The sequence below is a fragment of the Streptopelia decaocto genome (assembly GCF_964273445.1).
Source record: "Streptopelia decaocto genome assembly, chromosome: 1".
NCBI lineage: Eukaryota > Metazoa > Chordata > Aves > Columbiformes > Columbidae > Streptopelia > Streptopelia decaocto.
In genome coordinates this window covers 191,818,522-191,844,002 of record NC_138663.1, presented here as the reverse complement: position 1 = coordinate 191,844,002, position 25,481 = coordinate 191,818,522, and the positions used below count along the sequence as shown (strand labels likewise).

At 36.4% G+C, this 25,481-nt stretch overlaps 1 protein-coding gene across 3 annotated transcripts in view; it reads left to right on the top strand.

The window, feature by feature from the left end:
- SGCG (sarcoglycan gamma) overlaps positions 1–25,481 on the top strand; it is a 137,146-nt gene that overhangs the window by 44,319 nt on the left and 67,346 nt on the right. For all 3 annotated transcript variants that reach the window (XM_082043377.1, XM_082043375.1, XM_082043376.1), the window contains one exon: positions 22,180–22,377. In XM_082043377.1, coding sequence (XP_081899503.1) covers positions 22,183–22,377 — 195 coding nt within the window. In that variant the 5' untranslated portion in view covers positions 22,180–22,182. The remainder of the gene's footprint in view (positions 1–22,179; positions 22,378–25,481) is intronic.

Genomic DNA, 25,481 nt, shown 5'->3' with positions numbered 1-25,481 from the left:
AGCTTGTACCTCCATATTACACCTCAGGGCTTCTAGTCTGTGTTCTGGTTCTGCAGAAAGACAGTTATATTGGAGGGCTAAAGAGGTGAAAGTTTACCCCAGAGGGCACCCAGAGCCAAGTTTTGTGTAGTATGGATGGATGTAGTATAGAGTTTTATGGCGATGGAGCCAAACTTTCTGTAGGGTGGGCAGCAAGACCTGGACAGTAGATGGTAGTCCTATGCTGCTCATGCTACTTTTCAGGCTATTTTTCTAGGCTCAAAGGCTCAAATAGACTTGATGAAGATCCTATATGCGAAAAAACTTGTCTACCTTTTCAGTCCTACTGTTCGGTGTAATGAAAGATAATTCTTTTACCCACAAAACATTTATTCTCTGTAACATTCTACTTTTAGTTATGTTGTATTATGGTAGGTATTTTCCATTTAATGAAAGTACTGAAGAAGAAAACTGTTATCTTGCTTAAACACAGAACTGCATTACATAATAGTATATTTCATTCTGCATGGTTTCATGAGTCATTTAATAATTATGTTCAATGCATGTGTGAAGATAATTCTTTCAAACAGAAATAAAGTTCTTATATTCATGACATTGTATAAGACTTTATTAATGTATTATAACAGAGAAGAAACAGTTTGTAAGCTACATATTACCGTTTGTGTTTATCTGAGTACCGCACATTCTTTTTTAATTGTGTATTTAATTCAAATTCTGTTGGTAACAATTTTCATGATCTGTGAAAAGCACTTGCCTTTTTAGATTTAGATTAATATATTTTACTAATCTTGCTTTTAGTTGAACATTTATTGAACTGATGGTGTTGTGATTCACAGTTGGTGATTTACCTGATTTTAGTCACGTTTCTGGAAGACAAAGCTATGTCCCCTTAGCCATATTGAAAACATCTAAAATGCTATTTAAATTAATAACATTAAAATGACTTATCTTCCTATATCAGAAATCCTCAGGTATCTAGTAACATCTGACTTTAACTCAGGAAAAAATTCAAAACTATCATTCAAAAAATCACCTAGAAATAAGCTTTGATTTGGGATTGTTTAATAAGTAAAACATATAAATTGCTAGAATATAAAATAATGAAAACAAAGGCAACAGAAAGCAAAATTATTCTCTCTTTCTTTGCTTTATCAGAAGATGCCATCTTTTGCTAAGTCTCCCTTCTCTTTCTGACTTTCTTCAGTATTTCTTGGGCACTTTGTCCCCATATTTTACAATCTCCACATATGTCTTTCACATTTTTTCCTGAGTGTACGCACTACTTAACCTTTTTCTCTTATCCCCAAGAGTCTACTTACAGTATTTAATTGAGTGTACTTAAATTATACTGTGGAGACTTTCTTTGTTACATGTCTGATGTCATATTTTGTTAGTTCACAGCTAAATGAAATGAGAACACTTAAAAGACGGTTTTCACATCCTGAAATAGATTTCAACATTGTGGTAGAAGATTTTAAATTTCAGCTGAATGTTATCCAGTATTTTCTTTTAGATTGAAGTAATAGACTTTAAAGCCATGAGGACACTCTTTACTTTTGTACACTAGAGGTGAACAGAAATGTCTTAGTTATCCTTATATTGATCTAAAAGCTTTCTGACACATTATTACCTTCCAGAAATGTGTGTAAGGTTGTTCTTCAACTGCCAGTTAAGGAATGTATATGCTTCACATGTACTTCTCTGTTTTGTTTAATCTTCATTTATATTTACAGCTAATTGGAATATCAGCTGTGTCTTTCCTGTTGGTTTTAATCCAAGAAGTGGCATACTGATCAAAACCAGTATTTATACATTTTGCTATGTTCTTTGTGCTCTGTGTTCCTTGCATTGCATTATTACTTTGTCACCGTTGCTGAAGAAACTTGGAGTCAGCTGCTGCCTAAGCAGTTAAAGTCAACATCACCAAAAAAGGTTGCCGTAGTATGTCTTTTGATGATTTCCTTATGTGTCTAATACACATTTAAATTTATCTGGTTTTCCTCTGTGTAAGTAAAAATGAGTGACCAGGACTGCAATGCAACAGAAGGACATCAGTTTGTGTTCAGTGATGTTTAAAATTCATCAGAAAAGGGCAGAGATTTAAAATATATAATGAGACACAGTATACATGGGAAAGCATTTTGCTTCCCTTGCTACTGAAAAGCAAAGTGAATTTTCAATTTTTAGTTTAGTTTTGTGTGACTTTTCAAACAAGGTACCGTTGTGACTTCATAGATGCAAGGTCAAGTTATTCTTCTTTCATATTTTTTAAAACATACCTATGATCAATCACTTGAAGTGGAAGGGAAAACATGAGGATTAATTTTAATCTCCGGCCTCTGCATCTAGTTCCATTTCTTGTTTCTTTGGTGTATTTTCACTTCACTATTCAAAAAAAGTGTCACAGAATAGCAGTATGATTCCATTTACTACATGAAATCATTTAGCAAGGCTAAATAAAGAGCTTTTCAAGTTCCTCAACCAAAGCACTGCAGAAAGGAGTTAAGTTATCTGTTTTGCAATTGTGCTGAAGTCTACTGTGTGAGCTGGAAATAACAGAGTGCGACCTGCAAGTAGCACTTTCATAAAAGCAGCAGGAAGAACAGGAAAAAGAGAAAGGTTTATGCCAATACCTGTGTCTTTATATACTTAAATAGAGCTGTTTCTTTTTGTTCTCACAGAGAGTACGCCCTGCAAGCACTGAGTACACAAAATACTTTTCCTGAGAACAAACAACACCGAGGATATTGTTAAAGGACTTTTGCTAAAAGCTCTGTCCAAGCAAGACTTGCATTAGGAACAGTATTTATACAAGAATCATTTTGACTTTGCTGGTTATCATTGTTATATCATAAAAAGAATCCTCTATCACACACCTAGAAAATAAAAATATTTTTTTTAAGTATTTTTAAATTAAAAAAACATGTAATTGCTTTTTTTTTAAAAAAAATATATTATTTTAAAGTATCTGAAATTATTTTTTGTCTGATAGACATCCACAGAAGATGATGATAGCAGAGATTCTTTCATGATATTTCTCCATCAGAGGGATTGCTTTCATTTCCTTCACATTTCTAAAGAACTTCAAGCCTTTCATTACGTTCAGCAACCCCATTGAAGATTATTTCCCCATTCCTCCTCCTGAGAAGCTTTGCAATTCTGGCACATCTGCCACACTTCCCCTAAGTATATAAACACCCAGAGAAAGGACAAGAAATGAGAAAAAAAAATAATAATTTAAAAAGTTTTATGCCTACCAGTGTTTTGAGATTCCTGGTGTTGTCTCCAGGGGAGAAAAACTGAATGACACAAAACAATTCTTGGTTGCATTTAATGGTCCTTAAGAAATGAGATTTTGTACACAGAAACCTAATCTTCACTGCAATTCAAAGTGACAAACTACCAGATCCTGTCTGCAAAGTTTAACTTTATGTGTTAAAGCAAAACTTTGTGGTATTTCCTTTCTTAAGATAATGTGCATTGATGATAAAGGAGGAATTGAAAGTATGCTAAAAAATAGTCTTGAAATAAATAAAAAACCGTATACCTTGTAGTGCAAGAGAAGTGTATTAAGATTAATCCAGATTTCCTGTTTCTTAATATTGTGATGTTTTTATTTATCTTTTCATGAAGGAAGATTATTTCAATTCCAATTAGTATGACTTTACTATGTTTATCTAGAGAAGACAGTTTTTTTTCAACTACTATCAGAAATACTTGGTGCAATGCTGTATGCTAGAAAGAGGTTAGATCCTTTGAAGCACTTTAAATTGTGGTCAAAAACACATAGCAAATTCTGTTTGTCATTTGGACAAATATGTAAACTCTGAAGTTTATAGGCAAAATAATTTTAGTGAAATTATGTACAATGCAGAATACCTATTCTTCATGGAAAGGTGTTATTGCAATAAAAAATTATCAATATTTTATATTAGCAAAAGTTAATCTCAGATTTAATTTAGGTTCACCTTCTTACCAAGACAGAATTAAGATATTTCATTATGCGTGTCAAGTATGTAAAATGTACTTAGTGTGTACAGTTCAAGTCAAAATCCATACCCAGCTTGTGCTTAGCTTCAAAAATAACTTTGTAATGATGAATATGCTTGCCAAAAACGAAGCTGAAAGTATTCAGGAAATATTTAGAGCATTATATTGGAAGGACAGATTGGATATACGCTCTCTGTCAAAAAAAGTTTGAGAGAGGATGAAAGTAACTCAGCATCGCAAATCATCAGATTATGGGTAGTAATTAAAAGCATGAAGTCATATTTCCCAAATCTGAAGTTGTATGCAAATGGACAAAATAGAAAAGATCGTGAACTCTGGCAGGTTAAATCTAAAAACAATCCAGCTGGGCAAAGATGTTTAAAGAGCAATTAACATCATAAGTGATGAGAAATCTTTCTTCACACAGGAGAACCACCAAAACCTGCCAGGTAGTTTGTATGGTAAATGAATGATAAGACTATAAAAAGAGTCATCAGAGAAGGGAAGGAAATAAAAAGTATGCAAAATGAATTATTTGTGTTTCTGTTAACTGTGGAAGAAACTGGAGCACTTTCTGTGCTAGAACCCCACTTTATGGTGTACTCATCAAAGGGTCTATTTCAGATTAAAAGGACTATAGAAAAAGCTTATCTATAGGGGACTTGCAGATAAAATGTTTGGTAATATTTCAAAATCAGAGGATATTGACAAAAGACCTCTGAAAGAACTCAAGAATAAAATAAGTCAACTACTAATAGTGATGGAAGGCCAGCTCTGAAGACTGCGGAATCCTAGATTAATTTAGATTGGAAAGGGCCTCTGGAGATTGACTAGCCCATCCTCCTGCTGTATTGGATCAGGGAATCTATAGGAGACTCCTAGCAGAACATCACATGTCCTTTGATCTTTCCCATGAGCTCCTGAATGTCTCCTTTTCTGTTTCACCGCAAAACGGTGTGCGTTTGCCTCAGCCCTTGGCACATCCTGCAGCCCTCCCGAGTGCTCGTATCCCCCCATGGCAGCACTCCCATCATGCGAGCTGTCCAAATGCACTTCTGGTGGGATCATTGCTCTGGATCTGTGCATGAACTTCTAATTGCTCTTGTCTGCCATGCTGTGTTAATTCATGTGTGGGCGCTGGAGATGGACCCCCCAGTCACACCGCTTTTCTCAGGAAAGGGAAAAGACCTTTTCCATCATGTTGTTCCCTGGATGCTTCTTTGCTGCTCGCCATGCATTCACTTCTCTTAAGACTGTAGCTACCCTCTCCTGATGTACCTGGTTTAAAGCTTTCCTCACTAAGTTAGCAAATACGCCCTTGCCAAACTTCGTGAGATGGATCCCATGTCTTGTCAATAGTTCTCATTCCCTAAAGAGGCTCCTGTGGTCATAAAAGCCAAAACTCTGCCTCTGACACCAGCTAAGTAGTAAGATGTGGATGTGCCAGATATGTTCACTTTGGTACAAAACTTTCACTTGGAGGATTGAGGAGAAAAGCAGCTGGCCTTTATCCCCTTTACCCCTCCCCCAGAGCTCCACAGTCACTCTTCACGTGCTCACCCTTAGGAGTATCATTGCTGCCTGTGTGATGAGCAGCAAGGGCTGGATAAGCCTCAGAAGTCTCTGCAATATCCTATATCTGGTCACTCAGCAAGCAGCAGAACTCCCAACACATCAAAGTCAGCAGCTGGGTGCCTCTATCTCCTGCTAAAGGAAGCCTCCAGTGACTCACCTACCAGCTGCCCGTGCAGGTTGCCACCCTCCGTCTTTTTTTACGTCTCTGAAGGGCATGGTGATAAGGCTGGTGAGGGGTCTGGAGCACAAGTCTGATGAGGAGTGGCTGAGGGAACTGGGGCCGTCTTCCTGGAGAAGAGGAGACTGATGGGAGACCTCATTAATGTTTATAAATCTGTAAAGGGTGAGTGTCATGAAAATGGAGCCAGGCTCTTCTCAGTGACAACCAATGGTAGGGCAAGGGACAATGGATACAAACTGGAACACGGGAGGTTCCATTTAAATATGAGGAGAAACTTCTTCTCAGTGAGGATGACAGACACTGGAACAGGCTGCCCAGGGGGGTTGTGGAGTCTCCTTCTCTGGAGACATTCAAAACCTGCCTGGACACCTTCCTGTGTAACCTCATCTGGGTGTTCCTGCTCCGGCAGGGGGATTGGACTGGATGATCTTTCGAGGTCCCTTCCAATCCCTGACATTCTGTGATTCTCTATTCACTCATGTTCAGAAGAAAAAATGTTCTTTATGTTCCTTTCTGGTAAAAGAAGCAAGATAGCATCTTAATTTTCTGCCTCAAGAGCTTTGAATATGTTTTGATATTGCTAACTACATGATTCTAGCTTTGCTTAAACAATGTATTCACACTGTCCATTATTCCAAGAGCTGAAGTATGGACTAGAATAGTGATGAGAAACACAAATAAACCTTCAAATATGATGCAATTCCTATTAATTTTTGTATTCAGGGAGAATTTCAGCATTGCCAGAGCGGGTAGAATACCCCCAGGCAGATTATCCCTCTGTTGATATTTTGAAAGAGCAATAATGTCAGTTTAAGCCAAAATGTGATCTTCATTTTGTTTAAAAATGCTTAGAAAGGGATTTTAAAGGAAGAGTTTCTTATGAATAAGTAAAATGTAAAGTAGGCAAACAGACACCCTCCGATGTATGCAAGCGATTGGGAAAGAATGTTTTACGTTACAACCCTTGAATAAAATGATAAAGTCCTGTAAGCTTAGACTTCCGAAGGTATTGTGGACATCTTCCTAGTCCATTGTAATGCAACATGAAACCATTTTACTGAAACAACAAAGGCAATGTCTTAAAAATATGTATTTCTGTAGTTGTCTCACAAGTGCTGTAGCTTTCTGGACTTGCCAATAATGTTGTAAATCCAAGTGAAAGAGGTTTTCTCTAAAGGACAGTAGAGATTTTAATGTGTAGTTGAGAATACAGGAATAGTTCTGTAGAGCAATCTGGAAATGAATTACAGACTCATGTGTTCTTGGTTTTTTGTCTGGCACTTTCTTCCAGCTCTGGATATATTGGTTTTGCAGGTAAAACAGGTTGTGGTATAAAAATACAGTACCAAGAGTAAGAATTTGAATTGCATGAAATATCGTAAATGTCAAATTATTTGCCAGGCTTCCAATTTCTAATATAAAACAGAAATATATCTTTAAAGAGCACAAACTTGTTTAACCTTTGGTAGAATTTTCAAGTATTTTCAATTTGGAGTAGCTATTAAAATGCTGTAGCTGGGAAGAAAGAAAAATGGATCTATAAATATCAGAGCATATTCCAGAATTTTTGTCAGTTAGAACGCCATCTTTCGTGCTTACATGCAAATTTAAATAAAAACATAAATTGTAGTTCTATTGTATAGGCGAATGGAGCTACCTAATGATGCAAAACAGTTCACTTCCTCTGGACTGTCACAAGTTTGGGAAAACTTTTTCTATTTCAAATTATTAATTATTCCCTTTTATAAAAGCAAGAACATTTTTCTGAGAAGATGGTTTGAAACTGTGAAACAGATGGCATTCTTGATCAGCACACAGGGATTTCATAATCTTGGTAATCTCCTCAAAAGACAGACTGAAATGTTCATGAAATTTAATCTATATAGGAAAATGAGTGTCGCTTACTATTTTAGAACTCATTACTATTCTGTACCATATATTTAATTAAGACCACTTAAATGGTATCACAAGTTCTTATTAACACAAACCAATGGAGGAGAGATAGTTCGCTTAAGTGGAAAATGAGCATAATGTTCACTTGAACTGAGTTGAATATTTTTTCTATTTTTTTTCTCTTTTTTTGTGTGTGTAAGCCACATATGTGCTAGCAAAGGCTCATCCTCAGCAAATGGTGTGACTCAGCTTGCATCCGTATGACTAATTCTCATCCCCAGCAAAACCCTTTGGGAGCCCTGGCTGCTCCAGGACACACACGGTCAGTGACACAGCACGGTACTCACAGCACATGCCTTGGCCTTGCTTAGTTTATTATTCTAGAAGTAAGGTTGGAAAATTCCTTGCGTAAAAAATGGCCTGGGTTGACAAATCAAGGATGCATTTTTATGACCCTGTAAAAACCTGTCCAAATGTAACAATTTTTTTAACCCTAAAAATCACAGTTAGTTTCACATCCCTAAGAGAAAAGTTTCAGTCAGTCTTTTAAAGTTTCTGCTTATACTTTATTTTCTTGCAACCGTTCTCCAGACTGTATCATCATGTGCCATCACCATGGAATGACTAGTTAAAATTCTGCCAGGAATACAGAGGTGAAGTACCGTTTTCCCTGCAATAGGTTTGGGTCTGGAAATGGGAAATGAGAGCTGAGATCACAGAATCACAGAATGTCAGGGATTGGAAGGGACCTCGAAAGATCATCTAGTCCAATCCCCCTGCTGGAGCAGGAACACCCAGATGAGGTTACACAGGAAGGTGTCCAGGTGGGTTTTGAATGTCTCCAGAGTAGGAGACTCCACAACCCCCCTGGACAGCCTGTTCCAGTGTCTGTCACCCTCACTGAGAAGTTTCTTCTCATATTTAAGTGGAACCTCTTGTGTTCCAATTTGAACCCATTACCCCTTGTCCTACTGTTGGTTGTCACCGAGAAGAGCCTGGCTCCATCCTCATGGCACTCACCCTTTATATATTTGTAAACATTAATGAGGTCACCCCTCAGTCTCCTCTTCTCCAAGCTAAAGAGACACAGCTCCCTCCGCCTTTCCTCATACGGGAGATGCTCCACTCCCTTAATCATCTTTGTTGCCCTCATCTTGTCTCCTCTAGGAATCTATACACTCAGTGAGGTGTTTGCCTACACCTCTGCTAGTGTCTGCAAAGGGGATGGAGAAATAATTGATTTTAAAGCAGAAGGAACAAAAGCCATAGAAAGAGAGGAAAGAATAGGAAATAGATAGAGTGGGTCAGTCCTCCAGAGGAACTTAGCCTGATGAGCTATGAATGTTGGATTTGGAAGACATGCTAGGGATAGATGTGACAAAGAGATTGGAGCTACCAATAAATGTGAAGGCTAAAGGAGAAGAAACTTTTTAAGGTATAAGTGAAATCATTAAATAGCTGGAGAGAAGGAGTCAGAAAATTGGAGCAGAGGGAAAGTGGAAAAGAAGAGATGAGAAGGAAGACTGAGATTGTACAAGAGGTGAAAGAAAGATGTTAAGACTGTAAGAAAGTAGGGAAGCAGAAAGAGATTTAACAAAACCTGGGAGAAATTCAGCTGATGGGCTGGCTAAAATAAATAAGAAAACAACAGATATAAGGTTTGTTTTACATGGGAAGAGCTGATCCAGTTTCTGGGACAGATGGACAGAAATAAGATACTTCCACCCAGCGCATAGAAGTGAATCTGTAGTTCCTTAGTATTATTGCTGTCCTGCTGTAAAAACAAATAAGGGGGAAATGCACTGCTACAATATCTCATTCTCTCCTAGTGCTGTTCCATAGAGTAGACTAACATCTACTGCTGCAACTGGTTTTATCAAGGTCTGTGTGATATTAATAGATCTAAAGATGCAGACTCTACAGATGAGTCAGTTCAATATGAATAGTAGGTCATATTTCCTTTTTTTGTTCTTGGTGGGGGGGGGAGAGATTGTTTGTTTGTTTGTTTGTTTGGGGGGGTGCTTGCATTTTTTTTTTTTTTTTTTAATCTAGGAAGTTACATTAAACAGAAATTTTTATACTTTAGAGCATCCTAAAAGTAGAAAAATCAAGTAAGTTAAAAATAATCCAAAATAAGATCTACATCTGTACTGCTAAGTTAAACATGCCTGTGGAGGAGTCCAACAGGAATAGAGTGGCTGGCATTCATGCAATTAAACTCCCTTATTCTCTAAAACAGAGAAGCCACAACCATGCTATCCCTTCTTAATTACAACATAATAATGACAGTGTTAAATATCTGATTTGAATATTTACAAAACCCCAGCCCATGTACATGATATCTTGATTGGCATCAAGCAGGGATCAGCGGACCAGTGAAGAAATCTTCTCCATAGATTTGTAATTACGCCATCTATTTTTGAATGACAGTTTTCTTAGGAGAGAAGAGGACTTACTTGTGAGCTAATTTGTGTTCTTTTCACAGAACATCTCATTGTGTGTAGTTCAGAAACTGCTAGCTGTCAGACTACAATGTTCCCATTTGCTTCAGTGCTTGTTTTCTGGGGTTTAATGTGTTCTGTTACAGAAAAAATACTGAAATTGTTTCTTCTATACTTACATGCTTGAAGACCTGACTTGTAAGAAATTGCGTTCACTCATTTAGTAAACAATTCACTATCAAATGCCATGGAACTACAAAAGTAATATATCTTGGAGATTACAGGAGAACAGTTTTAACACTAGTATTAGAAATATTATTAATGTATGAAGATGCAGATCAATAAATAAAAAGGATCACTTATTTTTTTACAATACTTTAACAATTTCCAAGATACAACTGTATCCTAAGAAGTATCTTTTCATTAGACACATATTCTAGTTCTTAGTTCATGCTGAATTATTTCTGCTTTTTTTTTTCCTTTATTGCCATGAATGTTAACCAGTTAAAAATATTTTCCTTGAATTTTAATCCCTATAATTATTAAAAATTCAGAATACTTTCAAAGATGTTGGTAAGTACTGAATTGAATCAACTTTTTACATCAAGTTGTGCTGACAGCTACTGGTACTGTTATTTTAATTACTGACTGACTTAGGTAGATAGATACACAGCAAGATGTTGCTAAATCTTGGTCTGACTTAATATGTGTTTTTAATTGTCATGTTTAGCTTCTGATTTCAACTGATTCTTGTGTTGCCTGATTTATTTTTTTTTTAATAATAATTTTAAATTGGATGTCTGGGATGTATCACATATCACAAGAACATCATTTATGTACTATAGACAGTAACTATCACAGCCTTGTCTGGTAACTAAAGCAATTGTTGGATTCTACATCTCTGAAATTGTCCAAAATTCTGTAATTTGATATTTTACTCAGAATTTTGTTCACCAAGTTACTTGCAAACTACCTTAAGAATTCAATGCCAGACTTTTTCAGTAAATTACTGTAATAAGAATAGAAAGGCCTTATCTGCATTCAAGGTAATGTGCATGTCTGTTCTGAATAAAGGAATTATGTAGCTGTCAGTGAATAAAAGAACTAAAATCCTAGTGAACAAAACCTACCTCTGGTACATTATAGTAAAATTTCTGTAAATTTGCCTTCCATCTTCTCTGCATTTCTCTTCTTGGAGTGTTAGATAATACCTAGATTGCATTGTAAAACAATACTGCTTGCGAAGAAAGACAACCCAACGGGAAACCTTCCACTTCTACCTGAAGAAAAGCCTTTTGATACCCGGAAGGATCAAATGATCAGAAAAAGAGTGTACAGTATTCAGCTCTCTGTGTAATTTATAATCATTTTATAAATTATAGATGGAAAACTTATTAGAACCTCAGGTCATCTCTCTGTGCTTAATTTTGGTTTGTCCTCTTCAGTGAGTAAGCCTATTCCACGGTAGGCTAAACCCACACTGTTCTTATTTTCCATAAAGACAGTATTTTTATTAACTTGTAAGGAGAAGAAGTGGGAGATTCCTCTAGCCTTTCCATAAGGGCAACATAGCTCTTAGCATTCCTTGCCTAAAATTGATCCTTACTTCCACCTATCTCGTGATAAGTGCAGCAGGGCTCAAGCTAATCATTTAGAGGCCTGTCCATGTAAACACAGGCAGTTAAACAGTTCCTCTTAACAACAGGGTTGGATTTAACTATGGTGTTACTTATTCTTCCAGTCCATTTAGTTTTCTTTGATTGTTTTTGTTTTGTAACTTCCATGTCAAAATATATCATTTATATATTAAGAAAGGGTATTTGTTATTGTGGGGTTTTTTAAGAGTATATGATATATTATTTATCATTCAGGAACACATTTGTGGTTTTAATTACAGAAAATAGGCCTTTTAGCACTACCAAGAAAGGTTGTGTTGTGGTTTTTTTTTTAAACAGTAGCATTTTCTGCATTCATATTTCATTTGTATTCATCCTGATACAGGAGAAAAAGGAAAGAAAAAGTAATGGAGTTGTACAGGGAACTCTCTTTTGGTCTATACTGTTTCCCCATGAATGCCAAACGTTTGGAATCCACCTCCTTAAAATTCATTCTGCTAAGATGCAGAGCTCTACAACTCTTACCAGCTAAAATAATAAATGTATGTGAATGCTATGTTTAACTTTCGGGCCTCAGTTTGTGGAGCAGGTATTCCTGAGGCAGTGACCGCGGGAACATCTTCCCTGTGCTTCAGGCGCCACTTCCCAGCATGAGCAGCGGGAATTGCCTTTCCCTCTTACCCTGCAAGCTGTGTCACACTATCCTCACACTGTCCTTCCTTCTTATTTAGCAGAAACCTCAATTCTTGGCTTGTTCATCATTATGAAGAGGGGAGGAGAGAAAACGCAACAAGTCAGGGAGTGAAGGACACAAATTATGGCAGTGGAACTGACAGTCTTTATGTGCTTGCCACTATCAGCCTTTGCATGACTTCTGAATCCATTGTATGTAACTACCCTAGACTAGAAAATCTGAAAGCATTTTCAAGCTCGGAAGTTCACTGGAATTCACACTTTCAGTTGAGCTATTGCTGGATCCTGAGCTAAGGAGATGTTTAGAATCTAGGCATGACTATTATCCTGAATTTGACTCCTATTGTCTCAATGGACTACACTAGGTTCCCTTGGCTTTCTCCCATCCTGAGCAAATACTTCAAGGAAACAATTATTTATTTCAGTTTTCTAAAATTTGCACGGTTGATGACATCTAGCTTGACCCTTCAGGTGATTGAATTATAAGCAGTATTTCCTTAAAATATTATTTAAAGGGATCATGGACAAGTTGCAAAAGAGCATAATTCCCTGGCAGCTGCACAGGTAGAGAATTCCTGACTGGGAGACAGCACCAGTGTACGGCATGTTCTGTAGCTGGGAAGTGAACAAGTGTAGATCCCTGGTTTCCTCCTCCCCCATTTAAGAGGAAGTGAAATTTATATTAAGGAGTGCTGCAAGGCTTAACACAAGTTACTGCTACCAGAGTCCCTGTTACTTGAGAGCTGGAATGATTTAATCATATCCCAATGCAATTTGCAAGACAATAGAAGCACCTTAAATTAAAATAGTACCTTAGTAGGAGGGCAGGAACAAAGAGGAGGATGTCAGGCAAGTTCTGCATGTGCTGTCTCGGCAGATTCATTCATTTTTCTAACCTCTTGATTTCCTTGAGAGGCAGCTACTAGAATCAGCCTTCGAAGAAATGAGTTGCAAGCCCACAAAAAGGCAAGTTTGACAAGAATATCGTCAAATACAGCAGTGTCTTGGGATAGAAAAAAAAACTTCATTAGTAAAGTCCTGAAGTTGGAGGGGGAGAGGAGAGGAGAGAGAGGAGAGGAGAGGAGAGGAGAGGAGAGGAGAGAGAGGAGAGGAGAGGAGAGGAGAGGAGAGGAGAGGAGAGGAGAGGAGAGGAGAGGAGAGGAGAGGAGAGGAGAGGAGAGGAGAGGAGAGGAGAGGAGAGGAGAGGAGAGGAGAGGAGAGGAGAGGAGAGGAGAGGAGAGGAGAGGAGAGGAGAGGAGAGGAGAGGAGAGGAGAGGAGAGGAGAGGAGAGGAGAGGAGAGGAGAGGAGAGAAAATTTTAGGAGAGTGAAGATCATGTTAAGTTAGTATACTAAACTTGAAGTCACCATTTTATCATCTATATATATGTTAGTAACATTTAAGTAGAATGAAACTTTCTGCAGATTCAGGAAATGTAGTATATTTTTATTCTAGAAACAGAACTTGTCATTAAGCATAGAATCTCAGTCAAGTGAATGGCAATAACATATCCCTCTATGACTTTAACAGAACCACCTATTAAGCTCTGTTCCATATATAGCTGGCTAATTTATCTTTTTTTCCTCCTTTTTTTTTTTACCAAATCCGGGTGCTGCAGCTGGATTTCAGATCTGCAGCAGCCATATAATCTAGAATTTTAACACATATGGAAAGAAAGCAGCACTTTTCTTGACTTGGAATGTGGATATAGCACCAGTAATTCCAGAACTGCATGCAAGACAGGGGAAGCTGTGTCAGAAATAGTTGCAGCTGCTGTTCGGCAAGTGACTTGGATTTAAGTTGAGTAACACTAGTGATAATTAATACCTAGTATCAAAATTTAGGAAGCCTTACTCTGTCTATTTGGCTGATAGGTGAAGGAAGTCAGGAGACTTTTGTGGAAAATTGCTGATTCAGTCGACTGCACTGAGGAGAAGGGTGCAAATCTGCAATCCTGAAATTGAGGGAACCACTAAAGCTACTGAGAGTCTAGAAGACTAACAAAGAGGTTCTGAAGGCAAAGCTTAGACTGAGTTATGGGCAACTGAAGACCAGGACCTCCATGGCAGCAATCTGAAATATTTATACTACCACATGCAAGGCCATGTGGAAATAGCATGAGTAAGGAAGGGGGCTCAGATTCATCATGAGCTGGGAATATTTTTGAACTAGAAGGAACCAATAATAGGAGTGACATCTTCATTTTAGCAGCAATGTAATCAGGCAGCTGACACTTAAAAGAGGTTCGAGCTTTCTAAACTTAAATTTGGGGGAAAGCTGAATAGTGCAGAGCGAGAACATTTGGCATGATATGAAGAGGGAAGTCATAAAAAGCAGACATCCCCAGCTACAAGGTACAAAAAAAAACCCTGGCAGAAGGAGACGGTGAACAAACAAAGTCTTATTTAAATTGGAGGTGGATGACTCAGAAAAAAAGGAAATTATATGTGTTTCTGTAGCCTCAAAATAAGATAGGAAAATTAAAATGCTTAGCGTTAAGGAAGCTAAGAAACTAAATGAACCTGAATAGTCACGCTAGTCATGTTGAAAACACAACAGAAGAAAGCAGTCAGTGAGTAACACCAAGGACCTACAGGAAAGACAGAATAGGACATGCAAGTGGTGCCATGTGTTAACAGAAGTTTATTGTAAAGACAGATTGATAAAGCAGTTACATCAACTACTCAGCAATTGTATCAATGAGGTCATGGACTGAAATGTATGTTCTGAACGGAATAATAATTATAATGGTAATAGTATAAATAAAATTGATAATATTAAGGACTATATTGCTAATGACGTGAACAGGGTGATTACAATGACTGTGACTCACGTTAGTGCATCAGAAGCACTATGACACTCTTTTTCCTTTTACCTTTGTAGTATAAATGTCATAATTAGGTCCAACATTCAGACCACATTTTTAGATCCCATAATTGACTGCTTTGGGGAGCAGTTTCTCAGAAAGCAGAGTAATTTCCTGACTTAATTGTGAGCAGTGCACACGATCTCTTTCATGTTGTTGTCGAGGAGTGTATTGTAACATCGGCCATTTTGATGTTAGAGTAAATATCTTTGATGGAGTATCGAGAGCCCCTATAAAAGGGCACTGTGTAGAAAGGAGGCAGCCTATGAAAAGAAAACAAATTTTTGCATGTGACTATTTCAAAATATAATATCAGATGCTGAAGTAAAATATGGATTTAAAAGACATGGCCAAACCAGCATAGCTAAAAAGCAGGACAAGATAAGTTGTTAGAAGCAGGAAGGTATTCACAAAAACGTGTTAGTTGTGTCAAATGGGGTAAGAAGAATCAGAACTCCAATAGGCTAAATGTAACAACACAGTACAGGAGTCCAAGCAGTATTTAAGAACTAGGAAAAAAACGTAAGTATGTTTTTCAAATTGCATGTAAGAGTGCCACAGAGACTGTAAACAATCAGAGTTTAACAAGAGTATTCAGAGACACAAAGGCTATTGAGGAAAAGAAATTCTTGGTAACGTATGGTTGCACCGGTTCTGATGTCAAAGTTAACCCTGTTTTGAGCAGGGAATAGGAATAGATGATCTCCACAGGTCCCTTCCAACTTTCATGTTTTTTGATTCTATGATTCTATTCTGGGAAAACTGTTACATGATAAATCAAAGACCTGCCTCTCATCAGCTCATGAACAATTGAACAGAGTAACACATGTATACCATCATTCCATGGTATTATTAAGCAGTCTCCTTCTGCTTTGTCTATTTGTGTTAGTTGAAGTCCTTAACTAAGAATTTAAATTACTCATAATAGGAGTGATTTAGTTTATACCTAGCTTAATTATAAACAGTTTGTTAAATGTATGAATAAGGAAAAAGGGCTCTAATGGAATTAATCTATTTTGGCTTCTGCTTCATATGGAAAAGATTTTAAGTCCAGGGAAGAGAAAGAGAAACCTCATGGCCAGAAGAGCCTGCAATGATCTCTGTTCTGATGTTGACTGCAATACATCTTCCATTCTCCTGGTCGATTTGCAGTCCTTTGTGTAAACACTTAAATGATCTTGACACCATTATTGGATCTCAGTCTTTCATTGTTAGGTGAAAACAATGGCTGTACAGCCTGCTCTTTTCTCTCTTCTGAAAGACTTATTTCTAAGATCAGTAATAGTAATGAGAGATCCCTGAGGTGTAGCCAGTAGCCTTGTGGGTGAGACAGTCATCTAGCTGTGGGTGTCTCACCCATATCTTCATCAAATCACTTTTACATCAAATATTCTAAGCTCTTTGTGTTCTTGAAAAGATTTTTATTGTCTACCAAGGCAAAGTAATATGTTGAAAATCTCAGGAAAGTAAATAATTGTGAGATTTATTTTTTGTGCGCATTACAGTACTCAAGGTCACTCAAGGAAACCTACCTGCTACGGTGACTGAGTTTCAGAGATGGGAGGTTCACTTTTTTTTTTTTTTTTTAGAAAATGAGCATTTTAAGGCATTTCACATGAAAGGCATGGGATTTCTCATAACAGAAACTATCTACTTCTTAAAATATTTTAAATTATACAAAAATTAGAAATAATTTACAAAAAAATCTGTGTAGTATTTTTACTTGTCCTTCTGATGGAAGTATCATGAAAATGACTTTCTTCTGATGTTTTGGGAATTTGTGAAAGGTGGAAAAAATAGTTAAGTTGAAAGATGATTGAAAACAAAAATTTAAAACCATTTTTTACTGTAAATGAGATTCAAAAGTACACAGATATTAGACAAAGAATCATTTTTAATATAGCACTTCCTCCTATGCTGCCAGTGACTGCCTGTCAGCTATTGCAGTGGTACTTAAGCTGTGCAGACGTGTTAATTGTGACTGCGTCATGGTTATTATGTAAGTTTGCACTGCAGGGTATGCAAACAGTTAACTAGGCCATATGAATTTCTTTGCTGGTTTCCATAAATTATGCTGCAGGGGCCCAGCTCTTTCTAGCTGATGGCACTAGTTTACAATTCAAACTCTAATATACTGTATAATAGACAAATCTCAGCAAAGCAGGGTTGAGCGGGATTAAATATGTTAGAATGAGGGAGGGTTGAAAGGAATTAGAAAATTTTCATCTAGTCATGAAATTTCATTGAAATAGTGTTCTGTCTTCAGTAATTCCTACAGATAAATAATTCCTGAAAATAATGCAATTAACAAGGTACTACTCAGGCTTGCTTTCCCAAGAAGGCTTACTGATAAGTTTGCAACTTCCTTCTTCAAAACACAGCTGTCTTATCTGAATATTCCAGAGCTATCAGAATACCTTTTTGAACTTGATGCCCAAACTAACCTAAATCCAACAGTAATGTTATTGCTGGACAGTTTCTCAATATCTAGGTATTAATATAAAAATCTCCTGGACCTCTGAATCATTCAAATCACATAGGCCAGTCTTCAAGTTCTGCATGGAAAAAGCTAGAATAGATCCAAGCAAATGTTCTCTCATAGCTACGTGTTTTTAGAGGGCAGCTTTAGCAACAGAATATAAATAACGTAGAGCTCTTTCATTGGTGGCTCATATGCGTATTCCTGTAGGCATGAATTCCATGCATTATGTGCAACACTTACAAGTAACCATTGAATACATTAGAAAATCTCACGTGGTCAAAATATCTGCGACGTACAAGCTAATTCATAAGTTATGTCTGTCATTTAAAACCTATCAAAAATCTTTTGGCAGCTAATTAGCTTTCAGTATCTGTAGTAAATGGGCAAGAAGTAATTGGATAAAAATGGATCCCAATAAAACAGATTATGACAATTGGAAAATACTTTCAAATAGCAAAGTACCATAATGGAGCTCAATCCCATGAATTATTGCCACATACACAAAAATCCATAAGGAATATGCGAGTTGGTGACCTTAATCCTATTTGACTTCTGGTTGTGTGGGTCCTTGAATAGGAACACCAAGAAATCACACTTTCAATTAAGTAGAGGATCCAAATAATACATGTTTTCACAGCCCATTTAAATTATGTCAGAATTTTCATTCTGCAACTAAATTGCCATTTTATCTATGCTATAGGTTGCCAGGACTGTTCTTACTCTCTGTAGCTGGTCACTGTGCTGCATCCTTGTAAAAGTCTATATCGATAACAGTGGCCGAAGTCATCATTCATTGTGCAGACTTGTTCCTTCTCCAGTTAACTTGTGTACAGCCCAGTGTCTAAGTAACCACTTCCTTCTTGGTGTCTGTTTAGCGTGCTCCTAAACAACCAGCCTGCAGTTTCATAGTTATTCCATTTACAAATCACATTTTTTATCATAGTACTAAAGGTCTGTTGTTTTCCTTCTGTCCCTCTTGAATCCTGGCAGACTTCACCAGCCAACTGTCGGATCTGCCTGTCTAAGGCTTTCCTTTCAGCACAGCTACCTGAAACAGCACTAACCTATAAAAGAATTTCGCTCTGACTTCCCCAGGCAGGTCTGAGATTATTCTTCTGTGTGTTTTCAGCTCATGAATGATTAGGGGCCTATAGCACCTTTCTTATGAAGAGAGACTGAGAGAGCTGGGTCTGTTCAGCCTGGCGAAGAGAAGGCTGAGAGGGGATCTCATCAGTGTTTATAAATATCTCAAGGGTCGGTGTCAAGAGGATAGGACCAGACTCCTTTCAGTGGTGCCCAACGATAGGACGAAGGGCACTGGGTGCAGACTGAAGTATAGGAGCTTCTGTCTGAACATGAGGAGAAACTTCTCTACTTTGAGGGTGCCAGAGCACTGAAACAGGCTGCCCAGAGGTTGTGGAGTCTCCTTCTCTGGAAACATTCAAGACCCGCCTGGACACATTCCTGTGCGATCTGCTCTGGTGAACCTGCTTTAGCAGTTGGGTTGGAAAGATGATCTCCAGAGGTCCCTTCCAACCCCAGCCATTCTGTGATTCTTCCAGAAGAAACAGTCCAACAGTATTGATTCTTAAAGGTTTCCTCTATAATTACTTGGTACTGGGCCACTAATTCTCCTAAAATTAATGAAATATTATATTAAGTAAAAAAGTTCAATCCTGTTCAAAGGAATCGGTTGTCTAGGACAGCATTACCCAATTGCTAAGACCAAAGCAATTTTGGGGAATATTAATAATGCTCAGGAACAACAGAACTGTTTTCTGTCAGGAAAAAATAATTTGTGCAGGGAGCAACACACAGATGTGCTCTGTGGCATTTCTGAAGGGCTGAAAACAATCACAAAACTCATAGGCTTTTTGGTGAAACACGTAATGGATTTTGATCTCGCCTCATTAAACAGCTTGTACATACCTTATGTACTCGCACAATAAACATTTTACCAACAGGCTAAAAATGGAACAGATGAGAATAGGAATCAGAAGAATCCTATTTTCTTGATAAAGTACATGCTCTGGAAATCATTCTCATTGGAATTAATTTGACCAAATGCTTACATTTAAAACGTGTATGTATGTACATCTGAAAAAGTAATACCAGGCTCTATTTATTTCTCTTTTTATTGAGAAAAGTTTAACACATTTAAGTTGCAGTTCACTGAGTTTCTAAAGTATACATCTAAAATAAGTCAGATAAGTAATTCCCAGCAGGGGTAGGTTTATCTCCATTAACCATAAAGGGAGTCCAGGCTGACTGGCTCAGATATTGAAGGCTATATTGTTGGTATCTAACACTGTGAGATGAGTCCCAACCTCAGGGACCCCTCTGATGAGGCTGACATAAAAACATGAAAATCTGAGAATTCATTTACTCTTTATCAAATGGTGTTTCTACTGAAAAATTTACCTTGAAGATGTATGGGACAGCAACACAAGGAACAAGCAAAGCTTAGGAGAAATCTGTGTGGAAGTAAGGGTAAAGATTTTCCAAGCATGTGTTTTACTTGGCAGAGCATGGTAAAGTAGGTTTAAGAAAAAAAGCAACTTCTATGTGAGTGATATGGTATATTATACAATAATTAGTAGGAAAACAGTAAAAGAGTAGTAGCAACTCACGTAAAAACAGTATCCTATAGTTGGTACTAGGTGCTTGAGTAATACATGGAACTGAAAATATGATCTGATAGTTTTAAATGTAGTTCATGGGGTGACTATTAAGTACCATCTTGTAAATTTACAAAGTTTAGCAGTAATGTCAAGTTATTTCAGAATCTAGGATTCTCCACTAATAAATCATTATACTATTATCAGTATTTTCAGCAGATGAAAAAATATATATATATACACACTATCATGAGCAACCGAGACTGATAGCAGCAGCAAATTATTATAATATCATCCCCTAATACTGTAGCAGTTACATTATGAACTACTGATGATAGTCTCATTTTTTAGTATAAGTAAATAACAAATTAAAATATTTTTGAATGGAAGTGCAGAAATAAGATGAAGATTGCATATATGACAAGCAATAATGCATGAACTTCTGTTCAATTGTAAACTTATATTGCATTCTCTGTCTTGTAGTTCAATAAAAAGCTACAGGAACAAAAAATGTGATGTATTTCCAAAGATGAGGGTTAGACAGAACCGAGGGCCACAAGCTTGTTCTAGACACAGGCCGGCTCTCCAGGAGACTTGAAAAGAGCTTCTTTAATGACTTGGAGTAATTCAGCAGCTGGGCAAGGATGTAATTTAATCACGACATGAAAGCTGTGTGCAGAGCCCAGTGATCTCATTACCAGAAGGAAATTCAGTATTGAGAGGAGACATTGTGGGAAATCTGTGTGAAGACACTCTTATTATTGTAGTTTTTGGGTGTAAGATGCCTGTGGATATACCTGTCTCATGGGAAGTACTTGAAATTCCAATACCTATTACTGGGTTGGTTGGGTAAGCTTTTTTTGTGGTTTTGTTGGTTTTGGGTTATTTTCTTGGTTGGTTGGGGTTTTTTTTTGCTTTGTTTCATGTCAGTGGAAATGAGACAGATGTTGCTCACTGTTGTTCTAGATAAAGAGTTTCAGCCACTGAGATTTTATTCTCTTGGCTGAAATTGTAAACTTTAATCAATGATTTGAATTGTTGGTGATCTCTGTGCTGTAAAGGCGAAAGTTAGTGAATATCGTCATGTTTTAAGAAAGTACAAGCTGGTAAGATTTCTTCAAATTCAAAGAATGCTTCTTTAAGTAGTATAATATAAAGTGAAGGAAGTTGTTTAAACCCAGTAAGTGTTGTTTTTATTGCTAATACATCTTTAAATATGAATAGCAGACAAATTAAGAAATCATTATTTCTTTTACATTATTAAGAACCATTTCATTTCTTTATATACAGATTCTGCAGTTTAATATATTTTGGCATTCCAATGATACGCAGTTAAGTTTTGCAACAAAAACAATGCATCTTATTGCTGAATTAAGGAAAGAATGTGTAGAAGTGTTTTTAAACGTGTACTTACAAGGTACCATTACCACTTGTAACCATTTTTACAGTAAAATAATATTGTTCTGTGAGCCACAGATTGTTATATGATCCTATGAAATATTGTGTGATGGGAGAATTAGAATATTATGAAAAACAGGAGGAAAGTGTTGCCTTTCTATGTAGGATAAATTTAAGCCTCCTGTAAATGGCAGTTCATGCAGTTCATATATTTAAACATCACATTGTGTGCACCAAAAAGTAAGATGTAAATATAATTTGAATGGGACATGATGAAAATGCTTTCCAGATAAAACTTCATCAGAGCTTATAGTTTCTAGTAACTTGCTGTTATAATTACATCTTTGTATTTTCCTTGAGTTTTTATATAAATATTTTTACTTTAACTCAAACAACTGAAATGTTCTTTTTTTTTTTCTTTACATAGCAGATGGTACGTGAACAATACACTACAACAACACCAGGCACTAGCCTAGAGAGGCCGAAGAATGAATACATCTACAAAATTGGAATTTATGGCTGGAGAAAGCGTTGCCTCTACCTGTTTGTTCTCCTCCTGCTTATCATCCTAGTTGTGAATTTTTCTTTGACAATTTGGATTCTTAAAGTGATGTGGTTTTCTCCAGTAAGTACCTTCCTTTAATTTTCCTTTTTTTTTTTAATATTCTCTTCCCTGCTGCATCACTTTACTTAATTCATATGTACATCAGCTTCTCTGTATGCAATAGATCATTCTTTTTTCTTCCTTCTCAACTGTAATTTCTGGTTTCTTTGGAAGTATATAAGAAATATCTATCTTTGAACATATTTACTGATCTGTAATCCCCGTAATAATCTTTAAAATACTGCAGTTGATACAAGATAAGTTGATACTTATCTTGAAGTCAATTCTAACCATTCTAAGATAATGTGTTTTACTGTTGTCTCATAGTTTGTGTTTAGTTTATATTTTATAAATCTGGTTTCTGTCATTTTATCTCATGCAGAATTCCTTAGTGTTAAAATATTACTGACATTTGCTGGTTTTCGTAGCTTCCTTCTACTGTTTATCAGCATCTAAAATTTAACAATTCATTCGCCCAGTTAATTACAGTTCAGAGGTATTAATAATTATCACTACTCTGTGCTTGAGGCTAAGCAGCTATATATTTTAATTTTTATAATGTAATTTAGCATGTAGTAGATTAAAGTATAACTTTCAGAAGTCTGCAAGATGTGGCTTTAGTCAGAATGTGATAAAATGCATCAGTGAATATTGAAGCTAAGGTAATTTGTTCCTACCATGCAGGTATGATACACACATGATGTGAGTAGACTTGTTACAAGGAAAACAATAGTAGTAAATTCCTACAGGTCTGCCCCTGCTACTGGAGAAAGTGCTATATTAAAGTTCCCATTATCAGTTATTATTATAATACCTCTGTCACTAAATGAAGGGCCTTTTTTCTTCATGGAAGCATTTCTGTACTCTCTCTTACTGTAAAGTAGGTTAATTTTAAGTGCTGCTTACTAGTATAGTTACTACTGCTTGACTTCCCATCAGGTTTCTTCCTCCACATAAATTCTTTTCAGCACTGTAACTGTCATACAGATTACAATGCAGAACATCTTAGATCACATATAATTTTTCTGTTATGCAGTTCGCATGGAAAATGTGCACTTAGTGACTGCACATCATGAATCACAAAGAACACAAATAACTGTTAAAATTGTTTATCCGTGTGGCTCAGGTTTATATTTTTTAAGGAGTTTTAAAAATTATTTACTATTGGTTTGTTTGCGTTGTACAAAACTGGGTATTTCATCTCCAAAAGCAGTCAGGTCTAAAAAAACAGCATCAGAAACTCCACTTGTAGAAGCTCCTGTCTCCTACTAGTTGTCTCTGAGGAAGGCACCAAATGCCTTGATCTGCTGAGGCTCAGTGTCCTCCTGCCTCGGCATCGAGAGCAGTGAACAGTTCAAGCAGCGCGGGTTTACATTCTCCCACAGGGTGGAATATTAATTGAACGGTTATAAGAGTTTCCCAAATTCTCTGGTAAATAATCTGTATTTCTGACATACCTGGTTAGATAGTGACTTAACTGTAATGCCTTCGTTCATTTGGGATAATTTTAGGGATATATCTATATTTCAGATAAATATTAGCTAGAGGACATTTGTGCGAATTACACGTGTATGTCACGATCCTCAGCAAAAATATGAGTGAGATCATTAAGAACAGAGAACTTTTGTTGCTGGGTATTTTTTATAGTGTATCTGTCAAGAAAAGAAGTCGTTCTGAAGATACCAGAAATATCATCCAGAGAAGCACTGCTAGCCTCTAAGAAAAAGTACATGGGTTAACTGCATGTTTAAAGTCTGGAAGTATAACTGAAGCATCACAGTCCTTTCCTGTGTCTATTATGTATATGGGTATATTATGTGGAAATCAGACTACTTGTTATGTTTAATATTAGTAATAGATATTGTATTTTTAGCTAATACTTTAAAAGTATTTGGTGCTAGTTTTCAAAATGCAGTAAAATGTTATCCCTATTAACAATATTAGAATATTAATAGCTAATAAAATATTAACAACTTTTCCTCTTTAAAGTAATACAAGAAACAAGTTGTATTCTTTCTAAGGTTGACAAATATATTTAGAAAAAACATTATAAATATTCTTAGAGGTATCTTTATAGTACAATTCTGAAGAGACTTTATGCTAAAAAAACTTATAACAGTGTTATAGTATCCATTTTTATTAGAAAAATAGTTTTGCAGTGTACCGCATAGCGTTATTGATGCTTTAGTGATTGCTCAGCATAGTGCTATAGCACAACCCTTTTAATGAGCCTACTCAAAGCTGACAAAATTGTTATTTAGACCTTAAAGTTTATTTTATAAGATGATGTGGGTTTTTTTCTGTAAAGTATCCTTAAATCTTTCATTAAATAATCACTTGCAGTATACAAAAATCACATGCTATGTCTATTCATAAATCCAGATTAATAATAATGAACTATGAAGAGAGTTTTAGCAAGATCTGGCATAGTATTAATCCATGCACATTTCTTCTGTCTCAACCTAAATAGACAGTGTGATAAATACTAGCAAACAAGCTAAATTGATAAAGGAGAACGTGAACCAGATATAGACATGTTGCAAGACAAATGGGTTTTAATCTCCTTGTAGAAATTTGGATGATGAAAGATGGAGACTTTTCTAAACTCCATTGTTTAAGAGGCCTTCAGCATTAATTGAACATGACTAAATTGAGCAGAATTTTGTTTCATTTCAGAAAATCTAGACTAAAAGGGAGCAACCTGAACAGAAAATATATTTCTTTTCTCATACTACCCCAGTTATGTAACATATGAGCATTCTCAAGTTGTGTAGATTGATTTGCAGGTATCAGATATGCCTCATTTTTCCTTTTTTTCTCCAGGAATCTGGAGGAATGGGCTCTCAAGTTTTTGTGGGGGTGAGAGAAGAAAGCGGTTCATTCATTATATTCATCTGTTTTAGAGAAGACGGGATCAAATAATTATGCCTTGAGCTTGGTGAATAAGATGAAATAGAGTAATTTAAAATTAGAATTAGTTTTTTATGAAAATTAGAAAGATTGGAAAAAGGAAAAAAAAAAAAAAAAAGGTTGGGTTTTTTCCCTGGCCAAAACATATCAAAATTTTGCATGAAATGGAAATTCCAGATTTTATTTTTAATGCATTGAGGCTTTCTGAGAACTAA